The 23,569-nt window shown below is 41.1% G+C and overlaps 1 protein-coding gene across 4 annotated transcripts in view; it reads right to left on the reverse strand.

Moving 5' to 3' along the window:
* The window catches only part of TENT2 (terminal nucleotidyltransferase 2), a 1,237,070-nt gene that overhangs the window by 651,603 nt on the left and 561,898 nt on the right, over window positions 1-23,569 (reverse strand). For all 4 annotated transcript variants that reach the window (XM_044063713.1, XM_044063711.1, XM_044063715.1 and 1 more), the window contains one exon: window positions 10,393-10,521. In XM_044063713.1, coding sequence (XP_043919648.1) covers window positions 10,393-10,521 — 129 coding nt within the window. The remainder of the gene's footprint in view (window positions 1-10,392; window positions 10,522-23,569) is intronic.

Consider the following 23,569-nt stretch of genomic DNA (forward strand, 5'->3'; position numbering starts at 1 on the left):
CCAGCTGAAGGAGAGAGCATCCGTTTTCCAGGCTAGAGGATGGTGGGTCCTTGTGCAGAACTTTTCCAGGTGATGATTTAAGTGGGAAGCAAAGAGATCTATGTCCGGTCTTCCCCATGTCTTTGTTAGTTGTGAGAAAATGTGAGGATGCAGCATCCATTCATGTGGATCCAAGAAATTTCTGCTCAGGTTGTCCGCCAATACATTGTCCTTACCTGGCACAAACTGGGATTGCAAATGTATCTTCAGACTCAGGGACTTTTCCCAGAGAAGCATTGTTAGTCTGCAGAGGGGATAAGAATGAGTGCCTCCCTGCTTGTTTATATACCACATGACAGTGGTGTTGTCTGTCCTTATTAGCAAATGTCCTTGTTGTAGTGATTTTTCGAAAGTCTCGATTGCATGTATCACTGCCAACATCTCTTTTTGGTTTATGTGCAGATGTCTTTCCTTTGGTGTCCATAGACCTTGAATGCATCTGCCCTCCATGTGCGCCCCCCCATCCATGATCTGAGGCGTCTGTTGTAATCATTTGACCTGCTTGAGGTCTGTTGAAAGACATGCCTTTGTTTAACTGACTTGCTTGAGCCCACCACAAAAATTCCTTTTGCAGACATGGAATAAGTGGGATTACGTCCTCTAGGCTTTGGCTGTGTTGGGACCATAAGCTTTTTAAGTACCATTGCAGCTTTCTCATATGAAGTCTTGCCAAAGGTATCAGAAGAATGCAAGATGCCATGAACCCCAGGGCCTGCAGGAGTTTCCTTGCAGTCAGCTGGGAGAGTTTTGCTAGGCCTTTGAAGTACTGTGTTAACTGCTGTTGTTTTTCCTCTGTGAGGTAGGCCATTTGAGTTTCTGTGTCCAGTTTGGCTCCTAGGAAAATAATCTGTTGGGATGGCAGTAGTCTTGACTTCTGAATGTTGACTGTGTATCCCAAGGCCTGCAGTAGTTGAATGACATAGTCCAAGTTTGCTTTTAAGGTTTGTTTGTTGTCTGCTTGTATGAGGCAGTCGTCCAGGTAGGGGTATATTTGAATCCCCTGGTGTCTGCAGTGTGCCACTACTGATGCCAGGCATTTCGTGAACACTATGGGCAGTAGATAAGCCAAACGGCAATGCTGAGAATTGATAATGCTCTGTCCCTGCAAGAAATCTGAGGTATCTTCTGCAGCTTTGTCTGATTGGGACATGCAGGTATGCCTCCTTGAGGTCCAGAGTGACCAGCCAAGACCCCTTGCCCAGCATGGGAAGGAGTTGCTGCAGCGTCAGCATTTTGACCTTTGGCACAATGAGAAAAGTATTTAGAGTTGACAAGTCCAGTATAGGTCTCCATTTGTTTTCTTTTCTTGGAACAAGGAACAGTCTTGAATAAAATCCCTGGCCTTGTTCCTGAGGAGGAACCATTTCTATTGCTTTTATACTGAACAGCTTTGAAACTTGAGTGAGTGCCTCTGCCCTTTGATGATGTGGCAGGTTTGGCATGCCTTGTCTTATTGGTAAAGTATGGAAGTGGAATCTGTAACCCTTGTCTATTAAATCCAGAATCCAGTTGTCCTTGGTTAAGATATGCCAGTTTTTTGAGAATAAGGATAATTTTCCGCCCAAAGGTGCTTCTCTTTGTAGGCGGTATGAAAGTCAAGTCATTGTGATTGTCCTTGTGGTGCAGCTGGGCTGCCTGCGCCACTTCTTTGATTTGGAGGTTGCCATTGGCGGCCCCTGTAGGATACTCTGTATTGCCCTCTACCTCGGGAACGCCTGCTTTTTCCTCTTTGAAACTTGTCAGAGCCTGGGAAGGACCAATTCTTTGAAGGCCAGTTTCTGCTGAATCTGGGTGGCTGAACCTGAAGGAAATCCTTGACTGTCTGTACTGACTTAGCTTTTTCCTCAATGGATTTCAACACATCTTGTGCATTAGCACCAAAAAGCTTCTGTTTTTCCAGAGGTGCATCAAGTAACTTTACTTTAACATGGTCAGGCAAAGACTGATCTTTTAACCAAGCATGTCTACGTATCACAGCCCCAGTCATAGCTGCCCTACATGAAGCTTCCAATGCATCATAACCACACTGAAGAAAATGGTTGTTAACCTGCTGAGTGTTATGTATATGTTCCTGCAATGCCTTTCTATCAATAGGCTCAGGAAAGGCTAACTTTTTCTGTAAATCATCCAGTAAAAAATCCTGGTACTGAAACATGTGAAAAGGCAGTCAAGTGACCTCATGGCTAGGGTGGTAGAGGTATAATTTTACCCCATCTCTCCAGGGACCTAGCTTCCCTGTCCGCTGGCAGTGGATTTTTGGCAGTGGAAGTAGCCACTCCCTTGGGGCCCTGTGAAATTGTTTCTAGATCCACAGAGTGGGCCTTAAAGAGATGCTTGTGAGTGTCAGGGACCCTATAATATCTGTCTGGCTTGACAGGAGCAGGGGGGAAGAGAATCAGGGTTAGCACTGGAGTCAGAGAAAACATCATCCAAAACATCCATAACTGGAGGAATAGCTAAAGGTCTGTGCTGGGGAAGCTTGAGGAAGGTACGCAGCCTTTTCCTGGAATCAGAGAATTCCTGACCCTGCCATTTAAAATGTTCCCTCAGAGTGCAGGACTTCACCAAACGAGAAATCCTCTGGAGGGGAAGCAGAGGGAATTGATTCCTCAGCATCAGAGTCCTCGTAGGCCTGAAAGGATTCTTCTTGGGTATCAGAATGCTCAGAATCCCCAGAGGCTTCATCTGAAGAGAGGTTGTCAGCCTGCTCACTTCTGGGCCTTTTCTCTGCAGGTGGCTGAGAACCTCTGTCTGGATGAGGCTGAGACCCCCTGATAAGAGAAATAAGATCTGCAGCAAGAGACATGATCTGTTTATCAGAAGAAGGGGCCTGAGCAGCAGGTTTAGGATGGGCCTTGGCCTGGCTGGCGGCCTTAGCACGTGCAAAGGCCTTGATGGACATGGATACAGGGGGCCTAGCAGCCCCACGTGCAGGAGTAACCTTGTCTACAGAAATGGTGTCGGGTAGATCCAGAACTTCGGTTTCCGGAGGAAAATCAACAACCGACACCGGAGAGATCTCTGAGACCGAAGGTCGTGTTAACGCTGTGTCGTCAGCCTGGAGTGGTTGAATTACCGCTTCCGAAGGGACCGAAGCACTAGCGGAGGGTTTAGGAGTTGTATCGGTGGTGGACGCGGGCCGAGGATGTCGGTCCCGGTCCTTTCGTTTTTTGGCAGATTGAGTTGTCGGTTGATCCGACGGCATGATATACGCGAAAGATTCACCGAAAAAGTCTTCGGAAAATTCTGCCCGGCGCCTGAGAGTGCGCTTATTAAAGCAAGCACAGGCAGCACAGGTCGAGACGTTGTGGTCTGGGCCCAGGCAAGGAAGGCAGTAAGAATGGAAGTCCTTATGAGGTATTTGTTTACCACAAGACAAACAATTATTAACTTTCTCAATTTGTTCTGACATCGGCTGAGGCAAGAAAAAATGTTCCCCAACGGGGTACTTAGCTTTTAGATGACTTCGGTACTGAAAACACAGGAGCTGACCAATCGGCACTTGCGAACTGCTTCTGCTTCGGGCACCGCGCGGCAAGAAAGACTGAAGAAGATGGCGTCGGCCGATGCCTTTGTACTTCAGCTGTTGTGACGTCGGACAGGAGGCGACACCAGCCGACGCCGGACCCAGACTTTGGAATTCGGCCAACCGAGGGCTGCCTGAGGCAGGACAACCCATATGTTATGACTGCAGTTGCATTCTTGAAGGACATCGTTGTGATCAGGGCCTAGGCAAGGAATACAGGAAGAATGAAAATCCTTATGAGGCATTTGCTTTCCACAAGAAATACAATTATTAACTTTTTCTGACATCGGTCTGGAGCAAGAAAAAAGTTTCCCCAATGGGGTAGTTAGCTTTATTGAAGAATTCGGATCTGAAACTCAACACGAAAATCTCAGGAGTCGGCTGACCGGCACTTGCGAACTGCTTTTGCTTCGGGCACCGCGCGGCAAGAAAGACTGAAGAAAATGGCGCTGGCTGCTTCTTTTATACCCCTGATGACCTGACGTCAGGGAAGGGGCGACAGCAGCCGACGCAGGACCCAAGACTTTGGAATTCATGCTGGCTGAGGGCAACCTGCCAGCAGGATTACCCAAATGTAATGACCAACAGTGAAACATGAAGAACATCAAGAAAGAGTAACACATTCTCTCTATACTACAGCCATTTAGAGAAGAGAAAAGTGTGCCACCAACCCTGACTGAGGGGGTTCTGCTTGTAAACCAATGTGTTTTGAAAGGGATTATATTTACCTGTGCCATTCATTACATAATTCCAGAGTGTTGCATAGTATCAAAAGCCCTATCCAGATCAAGGTCGGCAGTGTGCACTGACTTGTGTTTGTCAAGTGTCTCTGACACACTCAAAGAAATTCACCAAATAAAGCTGTCAGGATATTTAAAAAAAAATTGGGATAGTTAAGGGTCAGTAAGCTACCAATATAATTAGGAGTTTGAATATTATGCACTTCAGTCCTCTACACATATTGGTAAGACTAATTACCCTGAAGGTCCCACAGTCAGTGGTAGCGCTGCACTTGTGGGGGGGTATCAATGCCCAGTCAAGTGGCTAAAACTAAATACATCTGTCAAGGGAATGGTGAGTTCAGACCTGATGAGCAAGCATTTAGGAATTGTCAAAAGGTAGCTATGTAGGTGGGAGTGCAGATAAAACAATCTGAGGGGAAAAGTTTAGGCTGCATTTTCAGTGAGAGTGAAGTGTCACTGGCTGATTGGGGTTACCTGGACTACGGCTTGGAGTAAGCACCTCAATGGTTCTTTCGAGCTTTTTTTTAAAGTTGTTTCAGGTTTCAACTTTCTGTTACTTAAGAAGTTACCTTGTGAGTGTTTCTGCCATTTCACACAGAGCTAATCAGAGGAAGGGCACTGAGCAAAACTCTGATCTGTGATACAAATATACTGTTTTTTGCTTATTTTTACTAGTTATTTATAGCACTTTTATTGTCTGATGCATACATTTCACTGTATTTTATAGCTATAAACTAATCTGCATACTTGTATTAAAACTGTCTGCCTCACAGGGCCCAATAAGCTATTTACTGTCACACTGTTTTGTAAACCTTTTCACTGTGTGTGAGGTATTAACTGGAAATTTTGTCCGTTTGTTTGTTCTGATTTCCTGCCAAGGAGTATATCATATAAAACTGATATAGTTCCCCACCCTCTCTCCCTACTGGTAACCTGTTCTTATATACTTGGTGGCTTTGCAGTTGCCCGCCCCTACTGTAAATTTAAACAGGGACACTCCTCCCAGTCTAGTGTCATTAGCTCATTCTACCTAATATAGAGAGAACATTCGAGAAGGCCAACCCACTTAGTTTCTTAACCTTGAATTATCTTTTGCTCCTCATTTCTCCCTTTCCACTTTACAATAAAAACAAACCAAAAAAATTCTAAACTAGTTTCCTGGCTTTCCTGTAACTAGTCTAGTCCAGACACAGATTTGCTGTATCCAGGACTGTTTGTAAGTTTCTGAGCCCCCTAAGCCTTTCTGTGTTGGAGGGAAGCCTTTTAGCTTATCAGTGGGAGTGGTAAGCACTAGGCAGCCCATTTACCACAAGAGGCGTGGTTTCCAGCCCAGAAATTGTAGTATATTGGCTGTTGGGGCAGTTTTTCCATCTCTTTCAACTTTCTGGTTTAAAAGCCTGCGTTTGCTCTTGTTTCCCACCTTCCCTGTAACTAGTCGAGTCCAGATACAGACTTGCTGTATCCAGCACGGTTTGTAAGCTTCTGAGTGGTGCCAAAGTCGGCTCTTCAGTTTTTGCCTTAGATCTACTAGTTCTCTCCTCTCCTACACTTTTACTAGCTTATCAGTCTAGGTCATTACCAGACTTCTTGTAGCAATTACTGTAGCACACAAAAGTGCAACCAGCACTAAACATTCTACAAAGAAAATGCTCTATTTCTTATTATTAATGCCCACCCCTCCAGGTATGTCAAAAGGTCAGTTCCCTCTGCATTCTCCTATTAACCTGGTAAACTTGGGCATCTTGAGGCAATGTACCAACTGCCTCATGTACACTGACAACCCTCTCCTCTTACCTCCCAACACTCAGACTTGCGAGAGATGCACTTATACATTCAAATTGGAAGCCACACACTGTCCAGCCAAGACCGGAATAGCTTGTCAAGGGGAGAAGGTGAACACTTGCAAAACACCGCATGGAAAATATAGCCCTCCAGAACACACACCAGCACTACCTTCATATAAACATAAACCACAAACCCACCTTCATGGAGGCTTTCAAAAATCTACCCAACAGCAGAGACGTCCGAGGCAGAAATGCACTCAACCACCACAATACTAATCACAAGACACACAACTCTCCCAAACCATTTGCCACTCAACCAAAGCCCCTAAGGCAAAACAGCATGCCCAACACACTTGTCATAGGTGACTCGATAGTGAGGCACACTGATGTCCTACTTCACTAAGTTGAATAAGGAGAAAGTAACAGTCAGCTGCCTGTCAGGTGCCAGGATCTGCCACATAACGCACGCACTCAGGTCCCTCAACAACAGGTACAAATATGACTCTGTCATTGTACATGTGGGTGTGAATGTCCTTAGACGTACCTCCCTCGACTACGTGAAAAGAGACATGGAGGAGCTCTCAGATTAAGCAGCCCAGGTAGGTATGACCTTAGCCCCGAGCAGCATCCTGCCATCACCCAGAATGATACCACAGTACAAACAGAAAATGATTTATTTCAACAACTGGCCAAGTTTTTGGTGTCATTCTAAGGGGATCCAGTATCAGACCTTGATGTTTTGCCAGAGATGGTCTGCATCTGTCACCCCTTGGCTTCCGGATACTGGACAAGGCTCCTGCCACCCCTTTAGTGCCTTTTTTAGGCGGTGTTCCAAAGACCAAATTACCACCGTAACAGCTACAAACAAATGCAATCTGAGGGTCATGCTGCTCAACGCTGTAAGTCTAAATCTCAAAATGCACTTGCTCGAAGCACTCCTTAAAATGGAGAACATAGACATTTGTGCTATGACAGAGACTCATTCAAGGCAGCAGAAAGCACTCCTGCCCTACCAGGCTATAACTCATTCCACACCTTTCAGCCCCAGAACTTGGACCGAAGCTCCAAAGGTGGTGGTGTTTCCATATTCATAAAGGATGGCCACACCTCCAGACTAGTAGCCCAACATAACTTAGATCTGAGATACTTCAGGTGCAGCTAACATTGGGTAAGACAGCGATTCAGGTCGTAGCCTGCTATAGGTCCCCAACCATGTCCCAAGACTCACATTCCACATTCGTAAGCACCATGCAAAATATTAGGGTCCTACCTAACACACTCATACTGGATGACTTCAAATACCCCTCCATTAACTGGGAAAACTACTGATGTATCAATATACTTGCCCAACATTTCCTGGAATTCATTAACTCCAATGCCTGGACCAGCTTGTTCTGATCCCCACTAGAGGTAGCAACATCCTTGACCTCGTTGTTACTAACATGGGCGACCATTGCTCTACACGAATAGTCAACTCCTCCCTGGTTAGATCAGACCACAAACTAATCACCTTGGAAATCCACATCCTTCCCCCACCCCCACCACCCCCGCAAAGGTAACCACCATGAAAAACTGCTCTAAAGCTAACTTTGGGCTCCTAAAAACAGAGGAGGCTAATTTCACGGCACCCATGCAAATGCCGATCATTTGCATGGCCGCCGAATCATAAACCAAAGAACTGTACGAACACGTAAACAAATGCATGGCTCTCGCCATACCCAATAGAACCAAGACGTTCTCCTCTAAAAAAAGGAAGCCAATCTGGTGGTCTCCTGCCATAAACAAACTCTACAACTGAAGGAGGAAACTGATGCGGAATAAGGTGAAGTTCCAAGACTGGAGAAACTCCCTTATCAGCCTCAACAAAAAGTTGAGATCCCTCATCAAATCCTCTAAAGCTAGCTATGAAAACAGAATTGCACCAGATAGTAAAGAAAACCACAAGGCCTTCTATAGTTATGTAAAGAATCTCCACGGCAATACCCAGATTTGCACTGAGCTACTGCACAACGGTACCTCCTATACCGAGCCAACAGATATTGCCAATATACTGGCCGACAGATTCAGTGCCAACTTTACCCCCCCAAGGGACTAGTCACAATACTAGTAGATTGCCAGGCACCCAGTATTACTGCTGCACAGGTTAAAAACAGCACTGTCCAAGGCCAAGAATACAGCTTTCATGGGACTTGACAATATCTCTGGCTGTGTTCTACATGAACTACAGAGTGAACTGGCACCTCACCTGTGAGCGCTGTTCAATCACAGCCTCACCTCAGGCTTTGTCCCTACTGAATGGCACACCGCTACAGTCATCCCATTCCACAAAGGAGGAGCAACTACAGACCCTGGGAACTTTCGCCCCAATAGCCTGACTAGTCCGATATGCAAAGCTATCGAACGCATCATCATGGACCTAATAAACAAGGATACAGGGAATCTCCAAACTCTGGATCCCACACAGTTTGGTTTTGTGAAGGGTAGATCATGCCTGCTCAACTTGGTCAACTTCTTTGAGTCAGTCACCAGAGATGTGGATGAAGGCAAGGTGTTTCATACAGCCTACCTTGATCTGGCCAAGGTCTTTGATACCATTCCCAACTCAGGAATCATAGAAAAACTCACTAAGCTAGGCATCAACCCCTACATCATTAGGTGGGTTGCAAGCTGGCTCACAGGTAGAACCCACAGTGTGAAAGTAGCGGACTCCAAGTCTCTCTGCTGACCAGTCACGAGTGGAGTCCCAGAGGGTTCGGTCCTGGGTCCTTTCCTGTTTGGTATCTACTTCTCTGAAGTCCAGGCCAACATGAAGGGACTCTGGCTGACAAAGTTCACAGACGATCGCAAATTGAGAGCTATTATTAACTCCCTGAGTGATGTTGACATCCTACAGAAAGGCCTCACTGAGACTGAACCATGGCCTTAAGCTTAATGCCAAAAAATGCATCTTCATCCCCTTTGGGAAAATCCCAGTTCCCATGAATTACCACATCAATGGTAGTCCACTGAACACAGAAGGCGTTACAAGAGATCTGGGAACACAGGTTGACAGCAGCCTCTCTTCTGACCACCACACTGCCACTGTGGTCAGAAAGTCTTATGTGGCACATCTCATTACTAAGGGTTTTGCATCCAGGAAGAAAAACGTCATTGTCTCCCTCTACTCTTCCCTCATTAGGCCAATCATTGAGAACAATGCCCCATCTGGCATGTACCTCACTAAACACCTGCAACAAATGGAGAGGCCGCAAAAGTACCTTCACAAAGAGGATCCTACACCTTAAACATTTGTCCTACAAAGACAGACTAAAAAAACTCCAACTATTCTGTCTTATATCACCTACTTAGACACGATCTCTGCTCGATTTACAAAGCCATGTCTGATCCAGCTCTGTTAGAAGGCTGCATCTAAAAAAATCCCAACACCCTCTGCCACACATGCTCCAGAGACCTCAACCTCATTACCACAATCAATAGAATATGCTGGATGGACAGGTTCATAACCCAGTGACTGCCCATGCTATGGAACAAACTTCCCATTCATGTCAAGCAGAGCACCTCACTAGCCCTCAAGAGAAATCTTGATGAGTGGATGGAAAATAGAAAATTCACCCCAGGGATCACTCCAGTGGCTTTACTCGACAGAGGCACTGTGAACTAAGGTCGGGTGGCACGATGCCAGGGTAATTCTATGGGCTAGGCTTGTAAAGGCCCACAGGGCCATTAGCCTAGGACACACCTATGAACCTACAAAACTGTCTGCAATTGTAAGTGGGATTTCCCTATGGTGATGTTCAATACACACTTACTCTGTACTGCTATTATGGTTTCTGAAGATTTCTGTAAAAGCTGAAGAATGTGTTGTGGCCATTCTTGAGTGATGCAGTATTGTTCAATTCATACTTTGCTTTAATAAAGTACTGAATATAAATTGACAATTACAATAGTAAAGATAAAGTACAGGGGACAAAGTTAATAAACTAACAAAGGGCTGTAAAGACAACTGTTAGCATGAAAAATAACATTTAATTTTGGTATAGACAGTTTGATATGCTGTCACATTCTGGATTTTTTATGACTTCCCCATTTCTCAAATATCCTGCCTTCAACTTTTCTTGTTTGAGTCACAGCTGCATATTTTAGCTAAGAATGACAGCAATGTTACATTTTCTCCTATTTGTTTTTGTTAATTTTTTCACTTGATAGTTGCTCCATTAAACAAATACACCTTTGGCATCAGTCTGTGATGTTCTGACACATTTTCTATTAAAAGAAAAAAGCAAACTCACATAGTACTTACTTTGTAAATAGTGCAAAACCATCAATACTAGGCTGTAGCTACTTAATGTACCACGACTGGCATCATTTATACCATGGTGGCTTGCCCATTTTTTCACAACCAAGACCAAGGGACGAATCCGAATCTCAACTGTGAGGAAAAAAAAAAAAAAAAGACTTACACCTCTTAAATGCAAGGCGTCTGTAGATTTAATTTTCTATTACCTGTAAAAATAAATTTTGTTCATAACAGCACTTAAATTACTATAACAAGCTTCAACTTAAGACAAAAAAATTTGTCGGGTCTTTCGGTTAGGGGTCGTCACAGCATAACTCCGGTCCACTAATGTTTGGTAGTGTATTTTTACATGCCGAGTTACCAGCCCTGACACACAACCTTCAACGAAGGCACGCCCATTCATGCATGCCTCCACACAGAAGATGCTCTAGCTTAGAATCGAACAGGACAACATCTTGCTGTGAGGCGACAAAGCTACTGCAGCACCACTACCGCGGGAAACAAGTACAAAATAAAATCCAAAGGGCAGCTATACTCAGATGAAGTAAAATTAAAACTGGAAGCTTTCATTACAGAAGGAGATTTCAACACTTTATACCAATGTATTTTAGATGCACAACTAACCATCCTACACATTGGATCATCCTACATAGTGACACAGACTTTATGCATGGATGTCAGCTTTAGTGTAACTGAAAAACATTTGTAGCACTAAAGCTACAAGTCATTGTTTGGAACCAATTACACTGAAAATATGCATTTTGAAAATCAAATGCTACTAGTACTGCACTAACCTCTGATAATAGGTCCTAAACAGTGGGAAAAGATTTACAAATAGAAGTTCTCAGGAGTTAACTTTCAGAAGCTAAGACTGCAGACATTACAAGGGCCCTGAGGACCCTTAAACCAGACACATATGACTAAAGCATGGTGTTGGCAGTCTGTTTTGGGGTAAAAATCTTGAGAGATATGCAAAGAAAGATTTAACAGAGCTCTCCATGCATGTCACAAATGCAATAGCACTGAGTGGAATCTATGACCAAGAATGATGCCAAACTATAAAAAAAATGACGACTGGCTTTAAAAGCTGGTTAAACACTTGTGAGCTCCAGTATGTGTCAGCATGACATGAGAACCATATTTGCTTTACCAAGAACAATCTGCACCTCTTATTCCAAGGTTTGCAGGTGAAACATGCGAGTGCCCTTAAGGAATCATTTGCATCTGGGTCTCCACTACAGAAGTATTAAGGTATTTCACAGTAAATAAACTAGCTTGATTGAGTCTGTCTTGCAGTTTATACTGAATGGTGTCTGTGTAACCTTTTTACCCTTTGTTTGGATGTGGTTTGGGATATTTTGCAAGCACTTTGTTTATGGACATCAGCTGAGTTTTAACCCTTGCGTTTCTAAATTGCTGCCAAACAATCCACTTATGCTGTACTGACAAGGTCACAAAAAATCCAAAACATGGTATTGTCTAGAGTTAGTTGTGACCGGCTTTATCAGCCTGAGTGTACCCATATTGACTTTAAAATAAAAAGTCACGGACATTCAGAAGCCATGTAACTGAACAGTTGTACATTCTTCAGGGGTTATTTGCATATATGCAAAGGGTCTCAATTGCACTGTAAGAAGTTTCAGGTATTACACACTGAAGACTCTAGCTTGGATGAGTCTTTCTTGCAGTTTTTACTGAATGGTTTGTCAGGGCAACCTTTTCTCCCCTTTGCTTGGATGCTCATTCCATGGTTTCTGCATACTGGAAACACCTTCTGCTGCCTCCATTGTGCCTTTTTTTGGCAAGGTTCAGTTAACAGACATTCAAACAATTTTCCAGACCAACCAACCACTAGACTATATCAAGATCATTCTACTTAACTGAAGTCTAAACATCAAGCCACTAGCCTTGAGGCCTCCCCTGCATTTGAAGCACATCCAGGGATGTGTTATAACAGAAACATGGTTTTAAGAACCAAGGGAGCACTTACTTAGTACTCGGGTTTTATGCTTGCCGCTCATTTACACCTGATGGAAACTGTGGTGGCATATCCATATTTGTTAGAGACTGCATTACCTTGAGACAGATACCTACAGACTCCACAAAAGGATCTTACAGAGATTCAAATCACACAACAGGTTCAGCTATCAGATCAAAGAGCTCTACAAGATCCCCTCTGTTTCTCCAGAAAAATCATACAGAATTCATAAATACTAGTGAAAACCAATGCACCTAACACTCCAACACAAGACATGAACAACAAATATTACATTACAGAAGCAAGAACCATAGATGAGATTAAGGGAGCTACTAGAGGACAAAATATATCTAATCTGTTCCTAGCAATCTTAGTATCTGCACGTACTACCTCCAAGGTATCCTCTCATGGGGCAAGTCAGGCCACAATCAAGTAACTTTGTACATCAAAATCCCCAAACTACTGGAAGTAAATATCAAAGAATTTAAGGACTTCGAACATACAGACAAACAATTCTATGACAAAGTCTCCAAAATAGAGTACAACTACATCAGCCAAAATGCTGATACTGCAAAAAATTATGCAGACTAGTTCTACTCTTACCCAAACAAATGTATTTACTTGGCAGTCACAACTAGAGCCAATCAAACAGGGAAGTTTAAAAGAAAACCACTGTGGCGGCTCATAAGCATTAATTACTGCATTATATAAGAACAAGGAAGAAAGTTCTTATCCTGTACAGCAGAATACCCCCCATCAAGGAGAACATCAAAGAGCATGAAAAAAAATGACATCAAGAAAACAAAGCCAGCTCATGAAGTCAGACTAGCCAAAGCAACTACAAATCCATTTTTAGTTATAACAGAAAAATTAGTAGAAACACTCCACATTGCTCAAAGCATATTCATAAGAGTACTACCTACACCAAACCAGTGGAAATTGCCAACATACTGAAAATCTAGTGCCGACTTCATGACTTTCTGAATCGCTACTTAACCGCTTTAATCTAAGCTTCTCAGTCAGATAAATTTCTGAAGCCTGGAAAACAGCCACTGTAATGCCATTACATAAAGGTGGCCAACTACAGGCACATTAGTCTCACAAGCCTCATGTGTAAAGCTATGCAGTGCATTATCTCAAACCTCGTTAATCCGGACATCTAAAATCCCTTAACCCTGGACCCTCACTTACACTGTCAAGGGAAGGTCATGCCTCTTTAACCTCGTTAATTTATTTGAGAAAGTAACTGAAACAGTGGAGAGTGGTTATTCAGTGCATACAGCATAGCTAGACCTGGCCAAGGTCACTGACACTATTCCCATGCAGGCATTACTGATAAACTTGTTAATATGAATTTAAATCCTTATACTGTGGAGTTGACCCATGTGATTATAATCTCAGGTGTCACTTTTGAAAGCAAAAAACATTATCGGTGGTGTACCACAGGGCTCAGTTTTGAGCACTCCCCTATTTGGCTTTTATTTCTCATACCTTCAGGCTAGCACTCCTGGCCTATGGTTAACTAAGTTTGCAGAAGACTCTGTACATTGGGTATTACTCTATCTTCAACTGAATCACAATTGCTCCAATTTGAGTTGGACCACATTAACAATTGGTGCAAGGACAATGGTCTCAAATTAAAAGTAAGAAAATTAAGCACTGTTCATTTTAGTAAACACAATAGTTTCATTTACCATACAGGTGATGCAGCCTTCAAATCAGATACTCTTGTAAGAGATTTAGGCACTCTTTTTCATAATTCCCCATCATTTGACCAGCGTGCCTCCACAACAGCTTGGAAAACCTTTTTACCTGGCACATTTAATTTCCAAAGCCTCTCCACTAGATCCAAATAAGTCTTAATTCCTCTTTACTTTGATCTTATCAGACCACTTTTGAATATCAAGCAGCTTTCAGCATCTATTAGTCTAAACATATCATACAACATGAGAGACCTCAGAGATTCGTAATTAAAAATATAAGTGGCCTCAAAAAATCTTGGTCATCAGGAGAGACCAACAGTCCTTTCTCTGTACTCAGTCTTTTACAAACTCTTCCATGGTGATCTGTGCCATGTCTTTTGTGCCATGAAAGATCCAAACCTATTTAACCTCGTATTCCTTCAAAGTACACTTGTGTAAAATCTTACCATAACAATATATGTCTCTCTCTTCTTTGCTGCAGTATTCAGAACCTAAGGGATCGCCTGCCAAGGAAATCCCAATGTCCAGCCAGTATACCAAAGTCTTTAGTATTTACATGCGTTCAAGCATTGTACGCCATATGCACGCTCCCCACACAAGGAGCAGGGCACAAAGGTGACATATGGATGCATACACAGAAATGAAAAAACCCCAGGAGGAACAGACTGCTCCTAGGGCCATGAAAAAAGTGTCTCCAGAAAGAGAAAAGAAAATGAGAAGAGCCCCTCTGCTAGGTGGGCCAAAGAGAGCAGGAGGAAGGGAGCGTACACTGCAACAGTGAAGAGAAGGACATCTACTGTTATGGCAAGATTTTACACAATTATAGTATGTCCCTCCATATCACTGTTGCAGTATTCATGACCAAAGAGAGAGTAAAAAAGGTACGACTGTGTGGAAGAGCCTTCCAGAAACTCATGCAGGATAGACCTGGCAAAGCCAGCTGTGGTCCTGGAAATAGCATCCGACATGTAATGCTTACTGAAAGTATGAAGAGAGGATCAAGTAGCAGCCAAGGACTGGTTTACAGCACCTTCAAAAAAGCACCAGAGGAGGCAACAGCCCTGGTAGAAGGAGCCTTCATGAATGACAAAAGGCATTTACCACAGAAAGAACAACAAAAAGAAATGGCCTTAGAACTCCAGAAAGAGATGGTTTGCTTAGAAACCGCCAAACCCAATAACCTGGGACGAAAGGAGATAAAAAACTGCTCAGATTTGCAAATAACTTTAGTTTTATCCAAATCATATCTGAGCTCTCAATGCAAATCCAGGGTGTAAATAACCTTTTCACTGGCAGACTGCTGAGAAGGAAAAAAACGAAGGAAGATGAGACTGATTAAGGGTCAACTCACTGACCACCTTGGGCATAAAAGTACGGCTAGTACAGAGAGAGACACTGTTTCTGCGGAAAATAAGAAAGGAAGAACAGCCATGACAGCCTAAAGTTCAGACACTCTCTTAGCTGAAGTGACAGCTAAAAGAAGAATAGACTTCCAAGTACAATGCTATAAGGGAGCTGAAGAAGCAGGCTCAAAAGCAGCTGGAGTCAAATTTTCAAGTACAAAGTTAAAGTCCCAGGAAGGTGGAACAGGCTTCGTAGGAGGCCTGATATGAAGGACGCTTTTAAGAAATTGCTTGATCTCAAATCTACTGGCCAAAGGAGATTCAAGGGCAGACTAGCATAAATTGCTGACAGGTGAGCTTTAACTGAAGAATATGCTAACCCAGCATGGAGAAGATCACACAAATTAGTGAGATCCAAATGGAGAGATAAGTCAGCAAGTAAAGGAGAGGGGTCCGAATGGAAATAAGTCAGCAAGTAAAAGAGGGGAGTCTGAATGCAGACATAAGTCAGCATGTAAAGGACAGTATTACTGCTGAAACTGAATTCATCCTCAAATCTTGGTGAGTACCCTCCTGAGATGGACCCTTACCAAGACGACACTGACATTTAGAATGTATGTATATAGCATACATCATGGACAAAAATAGGTTAAAATTTAAAAAAGAGCTTGGTGCACAAGACCCAGGATAAAAAAGCGCCCAATCCTGGAAGGCACACTGGTGACAGGACTGGAAAAGAGGACAGTGTAGAATCCTCAAAATATGGAAACATTCCTACAGTGGCACCAAGCCCAAGGGGAGGATGGCCTCCCTGTTGTAGAAAGTAGTAGTAGTCCACAAAAAATCACAAAAACTGGTAGGACAAAGAGCAGCCATAAAAAAAGTGGACTGAGGATAAGAAAGAAATTATGTATTGTTACTATTATGCAAAAAGCCCAGAATTTCCAGACACAAGACACACAAAATGATTGAGAAATTAGAGGACAGAAAAATACTTCCACAGGAAAAACTGTCAGAAGCTTGAAATGAAAATTTGTGTTCATTAATACAACGTATTTGTGAAAAAACAGTATATAGATCAAGGAACTTTGATCTCTTAGGAAAGAGAAGCCTCAGAGGAAGTGCGAAAATATAAACAAAACCTAGAGACATTTGAAAAGTATAAAAAAAGAAATATAGACATGGGAAAGATATTTGATATGGGGCAATATTTATGCAAAGGAAAAAGCCAAATTAATCAATATAAAGAATGCAGCCCCAAATATATTCGAAGAGAAATACAGGCAAAGGCATCCAGATATGGAAAATTTCACAATAAAAAAAATATCATAGAGGGAACGTAGAAAATAAGATTAGTAAAGTAGAAGATAAATAGTGAAGTTGGAGTTATGGAGTGCCTGCAAAGTGAAGGATTTGTTGCAGAGGGTCTAACACAGGTTACATCACAGCATGATGGAGTGAGTACCCAAAGTAAGGAGAGCCAGGAAGATCAGGAGACATCTAAAGAAGAAATATGGACATGGGAAATAAAGAGATTTAATGCGGTGCAATATTTATGTAAAGGAGAAAGCAAAACTAACCAATACAAAAAGAGCAGCACCCAAGACATTTGAAGAGAACTACCGGCAAAGGAATCCTGACATGGAAAACTTTACAATACAAAAAATAAGACAACAAAGAGGAAAAGTAGAAAAGGAGATTAATAATGTAGAAGTTAAAGAAACAGAAATTGAGGTTATGGAGTACCTGCAAAGTGAAGGATTCAGTGTAGAAAATCTAATTCAGAAAGCACCACAATAGGATAGAGCAATCAATATCCAAATTAAGTGGAAATCAGTGGAACAGGAAGAAATTGGTCAGGTGCCGTACGGAAATATTTTGGAGCCTTCCACAGGAAACCAATATAAACATTCACTTGAAGCTAGACAGCAAGGGAAGGAATAGGAAACTTTGGAAACTCTGATGCAGTCAATCTTAAGGAGTGATAGGCCAGTGAGTTCCCATATGACACAGCAACGGCTGGCACAGGATGGAACTGAAGAGAAGGTGCCACAGGAAGATGCTATAGAACTTTCTATAGAATGCCCGCAGGAAATGGAAAACAAGGGATGTGCCCTCAGTTTGGAAGAAAATGAGCTAATAAAAAAAAAAAAAAAAAAAAAAGGGTTGCTTGATTTAATAGACATAGATAGATATATTAAGATCAATGAAAGAAATAGGAAGGTGAATAAAACCCAAAAAGTCAGAAGTCTGATAAAACAAAAAGGAACACAGTAATTAGGACTATCCATAGACATCCATGTGATATAACAGAAGTAAACAGGATATATTACTGTGCAGCTAAATTAATAACTGATAAAGTTCTACCACAAGAACACAGGGTACTGAGGGAAAGGAAGGGGAGAAATCAAATACAATCATGGAAGTACCGAAGAGAGAAAACTATAAAGCAATTAAGACAAGAGGTGTCACTGTTACAAGACTACAGAAGAGGGAATAGATCAACAAAAATACTAACACAGATAGATGTGATAAAAGCAATGCACAATATTATAATCAGGCTTTATCATGCACTATCGCAAATAAACTAAACATTTCAGCACAGGCGGAAAAACTTAGAAGATATGCAGATAAATATAAAGAAAAATACAAAATAAGTAACTTACTGATGCCCCAAAAAAGGTTTTATAGAGAACTGGGAAACAAGGTAAAAGGAACTGAAAGACTGCCAGAAAAAAGAAATGGATACATTTTGGAGAAGTATCTATGAAGATCCTGTGGAAGATAACGATGTTAAATGGATAAAAGAAGTAAAAGAAAGAAGATGTTTAAAGGTACAGGATATGAAACGGGATGAAGTAACAGCCAGAGAGATTGAAACGAAGTTAGGAAAAGCCTCTAACTGGAAAACCGTAGGCCCAGATGCAGTACCTAACTTTTGGTTAAAAGCATTAACATCTTTGCATGAAGATTTAGCCATAAGTAAGAACTACTTATATGCAAACACCAAACAGATACCAACCTGGCTAACAGGAAAAACAATACAACTACTTAAGAGTGAACCTGCAAGCTACCATAAAAATTATACAGCAATAACTTGCCTTCTGACAACGTATAAACTATACACGGGAACGGATGCTGACAGTGTTTATAGTCATTTAGAAGAAAACTCAATTATGGCAGTAGAACAAAATTATGGCAGTAGAACAAAAGGGCAATAAAACATAGTCATATGGAATAAAGGATCATTTGTTGTTAAAGTCACAGCGTAGAACTGTAAAAATGGGAAGAATCTAAGTATGGCATGAAGTGACTGCAAAAAAAAAAACATTTGATAGTACCCCAGATTCACGGATAATGGTGCTTAAAAATGTACAAGACACACTCTACACTGATCAACTACATTGGGGATATTCCAGGGTGACACACTGTCACCGATGCTATTCTGCCTTGCCCTTAACCCACTAAGTTGTTTACTTAACAGCTTAGGTCATGGCTATAATTTAGCTCCTAAAAAACAAGTGTAAAGAATTCTCATCTTCCCTTTATCGACGACTTAAAAATATATAGCTCATCAGATGAGGAACTGAAAGCACAACTGCAAGTTGTCAAAACTTTTTTTAAATGATGAAGGAACAGTAAAACATGAACAAATGCAAATAAAATTTAGTAAGGAATACTTCAAAAGACTTGAATTAATCCTGAAAACAGCATTAACATCTAGCAACAAAATCCAAGCTATAAACCAATTTGCTCTTCCTGTCCTAACTTACAGTTTCTGAGTGATTGACTGGCCCCAAAATGTGTGGTTTAGATTAGATAGGAAAACAAGGAGGATGCTTCATGCTTACCAAATTATTTATAAAAATCAATGTATACCAAGATTGTATATTCCCCATTCCAAAGGAGGGATGGACCTCCTTGAAATTGATTACATGTATAGATCTGCAATTGTGGGACTACACACACACACACACACACACACACACACACACACACACACACACACACACACACACACACACACACACACACACACACACACCTCACAAGACCCAAATGTACAGAAAGATTTGAAACATGGAGAATAAATCTAAGATGACTTCTCTACTTAATCTAGCAGAAGCATATCGGTGTTGAGCAGGAACGTACAAGGAGTGTACAAACCAGAAGTAGATAAAAATCAGGCAACAACTGAATGTGTCAAAAAAAAAAAAAATATAAGGTGAAGGACCGGATGAGAAGGCAAGAAATGTGGAAATTGCATAAATGTAGTTGCAAGTATAGAAAACTTCTGGAAGAACCTCATGTTGATCAGGAACGAACGCAGGAATGGTTAAGGAAAGGCGAATTCAAACCAACAGATGAAAAGTTAACATTGGCAGCCCAAGACAGTGGGGTTCATACACGCTGGTTTACGAAGTCCATTCAACATGTAGGAGAAACAGACAAATGTAGGTTTTGTAAAACAGAATTGGAAACAGTTGCACACCTCGTTGCTGGTTGTGACATACTAATGGCAGAAGGACTGTATACTGAAAGGCATAATAATGTGGCAAGATTGTTGCAGTGGGGATTGTACAAACATTATGGTACTGAGGTTAATGAAAAACACTGAATACGTCATTAGCACTCCAAGAAAAATCTTGATGAGTGGATGGGAAATAGGAAATACACTCGGGGATCACTTGTGTCTCTGCTCGATAGTGGCACAGAAAAATAACTTTCTTGGGTGGCGTAAGCCAGGGAACCTTGTTGGCTAGGCTTATGTAGGCCCTTGCGCCGATAGCCTAGTACCTACCTATGAACCTATGAACATGAGCCACAAAGCATCACAGAAAGTTGTCATTGTTGTGATTTTCGGCTTTTCCCGGTTAGGGGTCGCCACAGTGGAACTCCGGTCCGCTAATGATTGGCAGTTGATTTTTACGTACAGAGTTGCTAGCCCTTACGTACAACCTTCAACGAAGGTACGCCCATTCACGCATGTCTCCACGCAGAAGACGCTCTAACTGAGAATCGCACCGGACAGCGTCTTACTGTGAGGTGACAATGCAACCGCAGCACCACCACCGCGGATCATCACAGAAAGTGATGAAGTTTATATCACATGGGATTACCCATTACCAACAGTTCAAAAGACAGATGCTAGAAAACTGCATATAGTGGTTCATGAAAAGACAAAAGTAGCACTAATCATTGAAACCACCACACCCAGTAACTACAGTAAGTTACATACAGAGAGACACAAAGTCATAAAATATAAGGATCTGCAGGCAGAAACGAGAGCAATATGCAAGAAAGATACCCACACATTTCTAATAGTAGTAGGAGCAACAGGTCTTATAAAAAAACTACAATCATATTTAGATATGTTACCAGTCCATGTAACCCCATATGAACTGCAGGAGGAGTCATTACTGGGCACATTGCAGGTGCTGTGAAGAGCACTTCTGGCTGACATCAAAGAGTGAAACAATACTAACTTCATGAACTTTAATTGTACTTTGACTTAAGAATGGGGTCCATTCCTGTCATGGTATTAGAAACCCAAAAGATACGGAGAAATAAAAAAAAAAAAAAAAAAAAGAGAGAACCAGGGGAACTCCATTTTTAATTTCTCTAAATCTTTTGGGTTTCTAATAAATACCATGATGGGAATGGACCCCCACTCCCAATATCTACCACTGTAAACTTAAAAGAATGGCCCTCATTATCCTTAATATGTTTATAGAGAGCATTTAAATGCCTTTTGTTCCTAATATCCCCCAAGTGTTGCAGAACCCTATCTCTAAGCTTCTGAGTGCTCTTCCTATATAGAAAGATGTACAATCTACACATGTAGCTAAAATAAGTTCTCAGTCCGACAGTTTGCATATAAGCGAAATTCATATAGCTTACCTGTAACAGAATGTTTCAACTGACTATTCCCTGACATGAAACTGCAAGCTTTACAGCTCCTACAGGGAAACGTGCCCTGTTTTACATTCAACCTAGTTTGTTCACAGTGGGGCTTATAACACAGCTCCCTTTTCAGCGAGATGTTTTTAAAAATAAATTGAGGCTTAGCACCGACCAGTTCATTCATCCTATCATCTATTTTTAGTATAGACCAATTATTTCTAACCACATTACATATAGATTGTATATTACTACTATACTTTAATACAAAACCACACCTATGTTTATTTAAATTCCCTTTCTTTTCATGCCTCCTATCACCTTTAAAATATGGTTTCCTCTCTGTACCTCTCAGGGCATGTACCTCTTGTTGTCTATTATTCAACTCAATTATAGCATATCCCCTCTGTCTAAATTCATCACTTAATGTATCTACAGCTATCTCATAGTCCATTACATTTGTGTGTCATCTCGATACACATAGAAACTGACTCTTTAGAATGTTATCAAACATTTTATTGGGGTGCAGGCTATGCCTACTTAATAGGTTATTTTTTCTACATTCTTTACGGAACATAACGGAATCACAGCTTCCATCATCATTAAGTTTAACAGTAGTATCTAAAAAAAATCTATTTTCTCATGTGAACCATGTAGGGTAAATTTAAAGCCTATGCTGTTACTCTCCATATATCCGACAAATTCTTTCAGTGAAATCTACATCATCCCCCATAAAATACAAACATTGTCAACAAAGCGCTTATAATATAATAAGTTAGCCTTATATAAATGTTCAGTAAAAATTACATTGCCCTCCTACTCTGCTAATACAAGGTTAACATAACTGTTAGTGCAGAGTGTGCCCATAGCCACACCCTGTTGCTGGCAGTATATGACTTCCTCAGACAAACATTATATTTCAAAATCAATTCAATTAAAGTACAAATAACTTGCATTTGCATATTAGTTAAAACATGAAACTTCGTTAGCTTCTAACTGATTCAACCCAGTACTCATTGGGTATAATGGTGAACAATGTATTAATATCCAATGTAGCAAACACATTTTCTTACTTCAAATCAAGATTATTAATACAATCTCCTAATGTTTGTAGGAACATCTCTGTATCCTTCAACACTGCTGGAGCTTTCTCTAAAAAAAACTTTTTAATTCCCTTTCCACAAAAATAGATAAGGGTTCTGTAGCCCACCCTTTACCAGCCAGCACAGGTCTCATTGGTAGTTTGGTAAGTGTTTTGTGTATTTTGGGTAGTCCATTCAGCGTTGGTATAATGGTGGTGCCACTGTTATGAATTTTAATGATTACATTAACAGTATGTTAGATATGCTTAGTGATTAGTAATACTTACTAGACAACAGGTTAATAGGTTTATTAGTGAAGTAAGGATGATTTTGGAAGATATTTTTTTAAGTAATATGATTGGACAGGATTTATATGAATTTATGAAGGTGGAACATCCCATTATACCAGTGTTGAAGGATACAGAGATGTTCCTACAAACATAAGGAGATTGTATTAATAATCTTGATTTGAAGGAAGAAAAATGTTGTGTTTGCTACATTGGATATTAATACATTGTTCACCATTATACCCAATGAGTACGGGGTCGAATTGATTAGAAGCTTAACGAAGTTTCATGTTTTAACTAATATACAAATGCAAGTTATTTGTACTTTAATTGAATTGATTTTGAAATATAATGTGTTTGTCTGAGGAAGGCATATACTGGCAGCAACAGGGTGTGGCTATGGCCACACCCTGCACTAACAGTTATAACAACCTTGCATTAGCAGAGTGGGAGGACAATGTAATTTTTACTGAACATTTATATAAGGCTAACTTATTATATTATAAGCGCTTTGTTGACATTTGTATTTTATGGGGGGGGGGTGATGTAGATTCACTGAAAGAATTTGTCAGATATATGGAGAGTAACAGCACATGCTTTAAATTTACCCTACATAGTTCACACGAGAAAACAGATTTTTTAGATACTACTGTTAAACTTAATGATGGTGGAAGCTGTGAATCCCCTTATGTTCCATAAATAATGTAGAAAAAATAACTTAAGTAGGCATATAGCCTGTACCCCAATTTAATTTTTGATAACATTCTAGACAGTTTCTACGTGTATCGAGATTACACACAAATGTAATGGACTATGAGTAACTGTAGATACATTAAGTGATGAATTAAGACAGAGGGTATATGCTATAAGTGAGTTGAATAATAGA

This window comes from Protopterus annectens, chromosome 2.part2, assembly GCF_019279795.1.
Source record: "Protopterus annectens isolate FY-2018-M chromosome 2.part2, PAN1.0, whole genome shotgun sequence".
Taxonomy (NCBI): Eukaryota; Metazoa; Chordata; order Ceratodontiformes; family Protopteridae; genus Protopterus; species Protopterus annectens.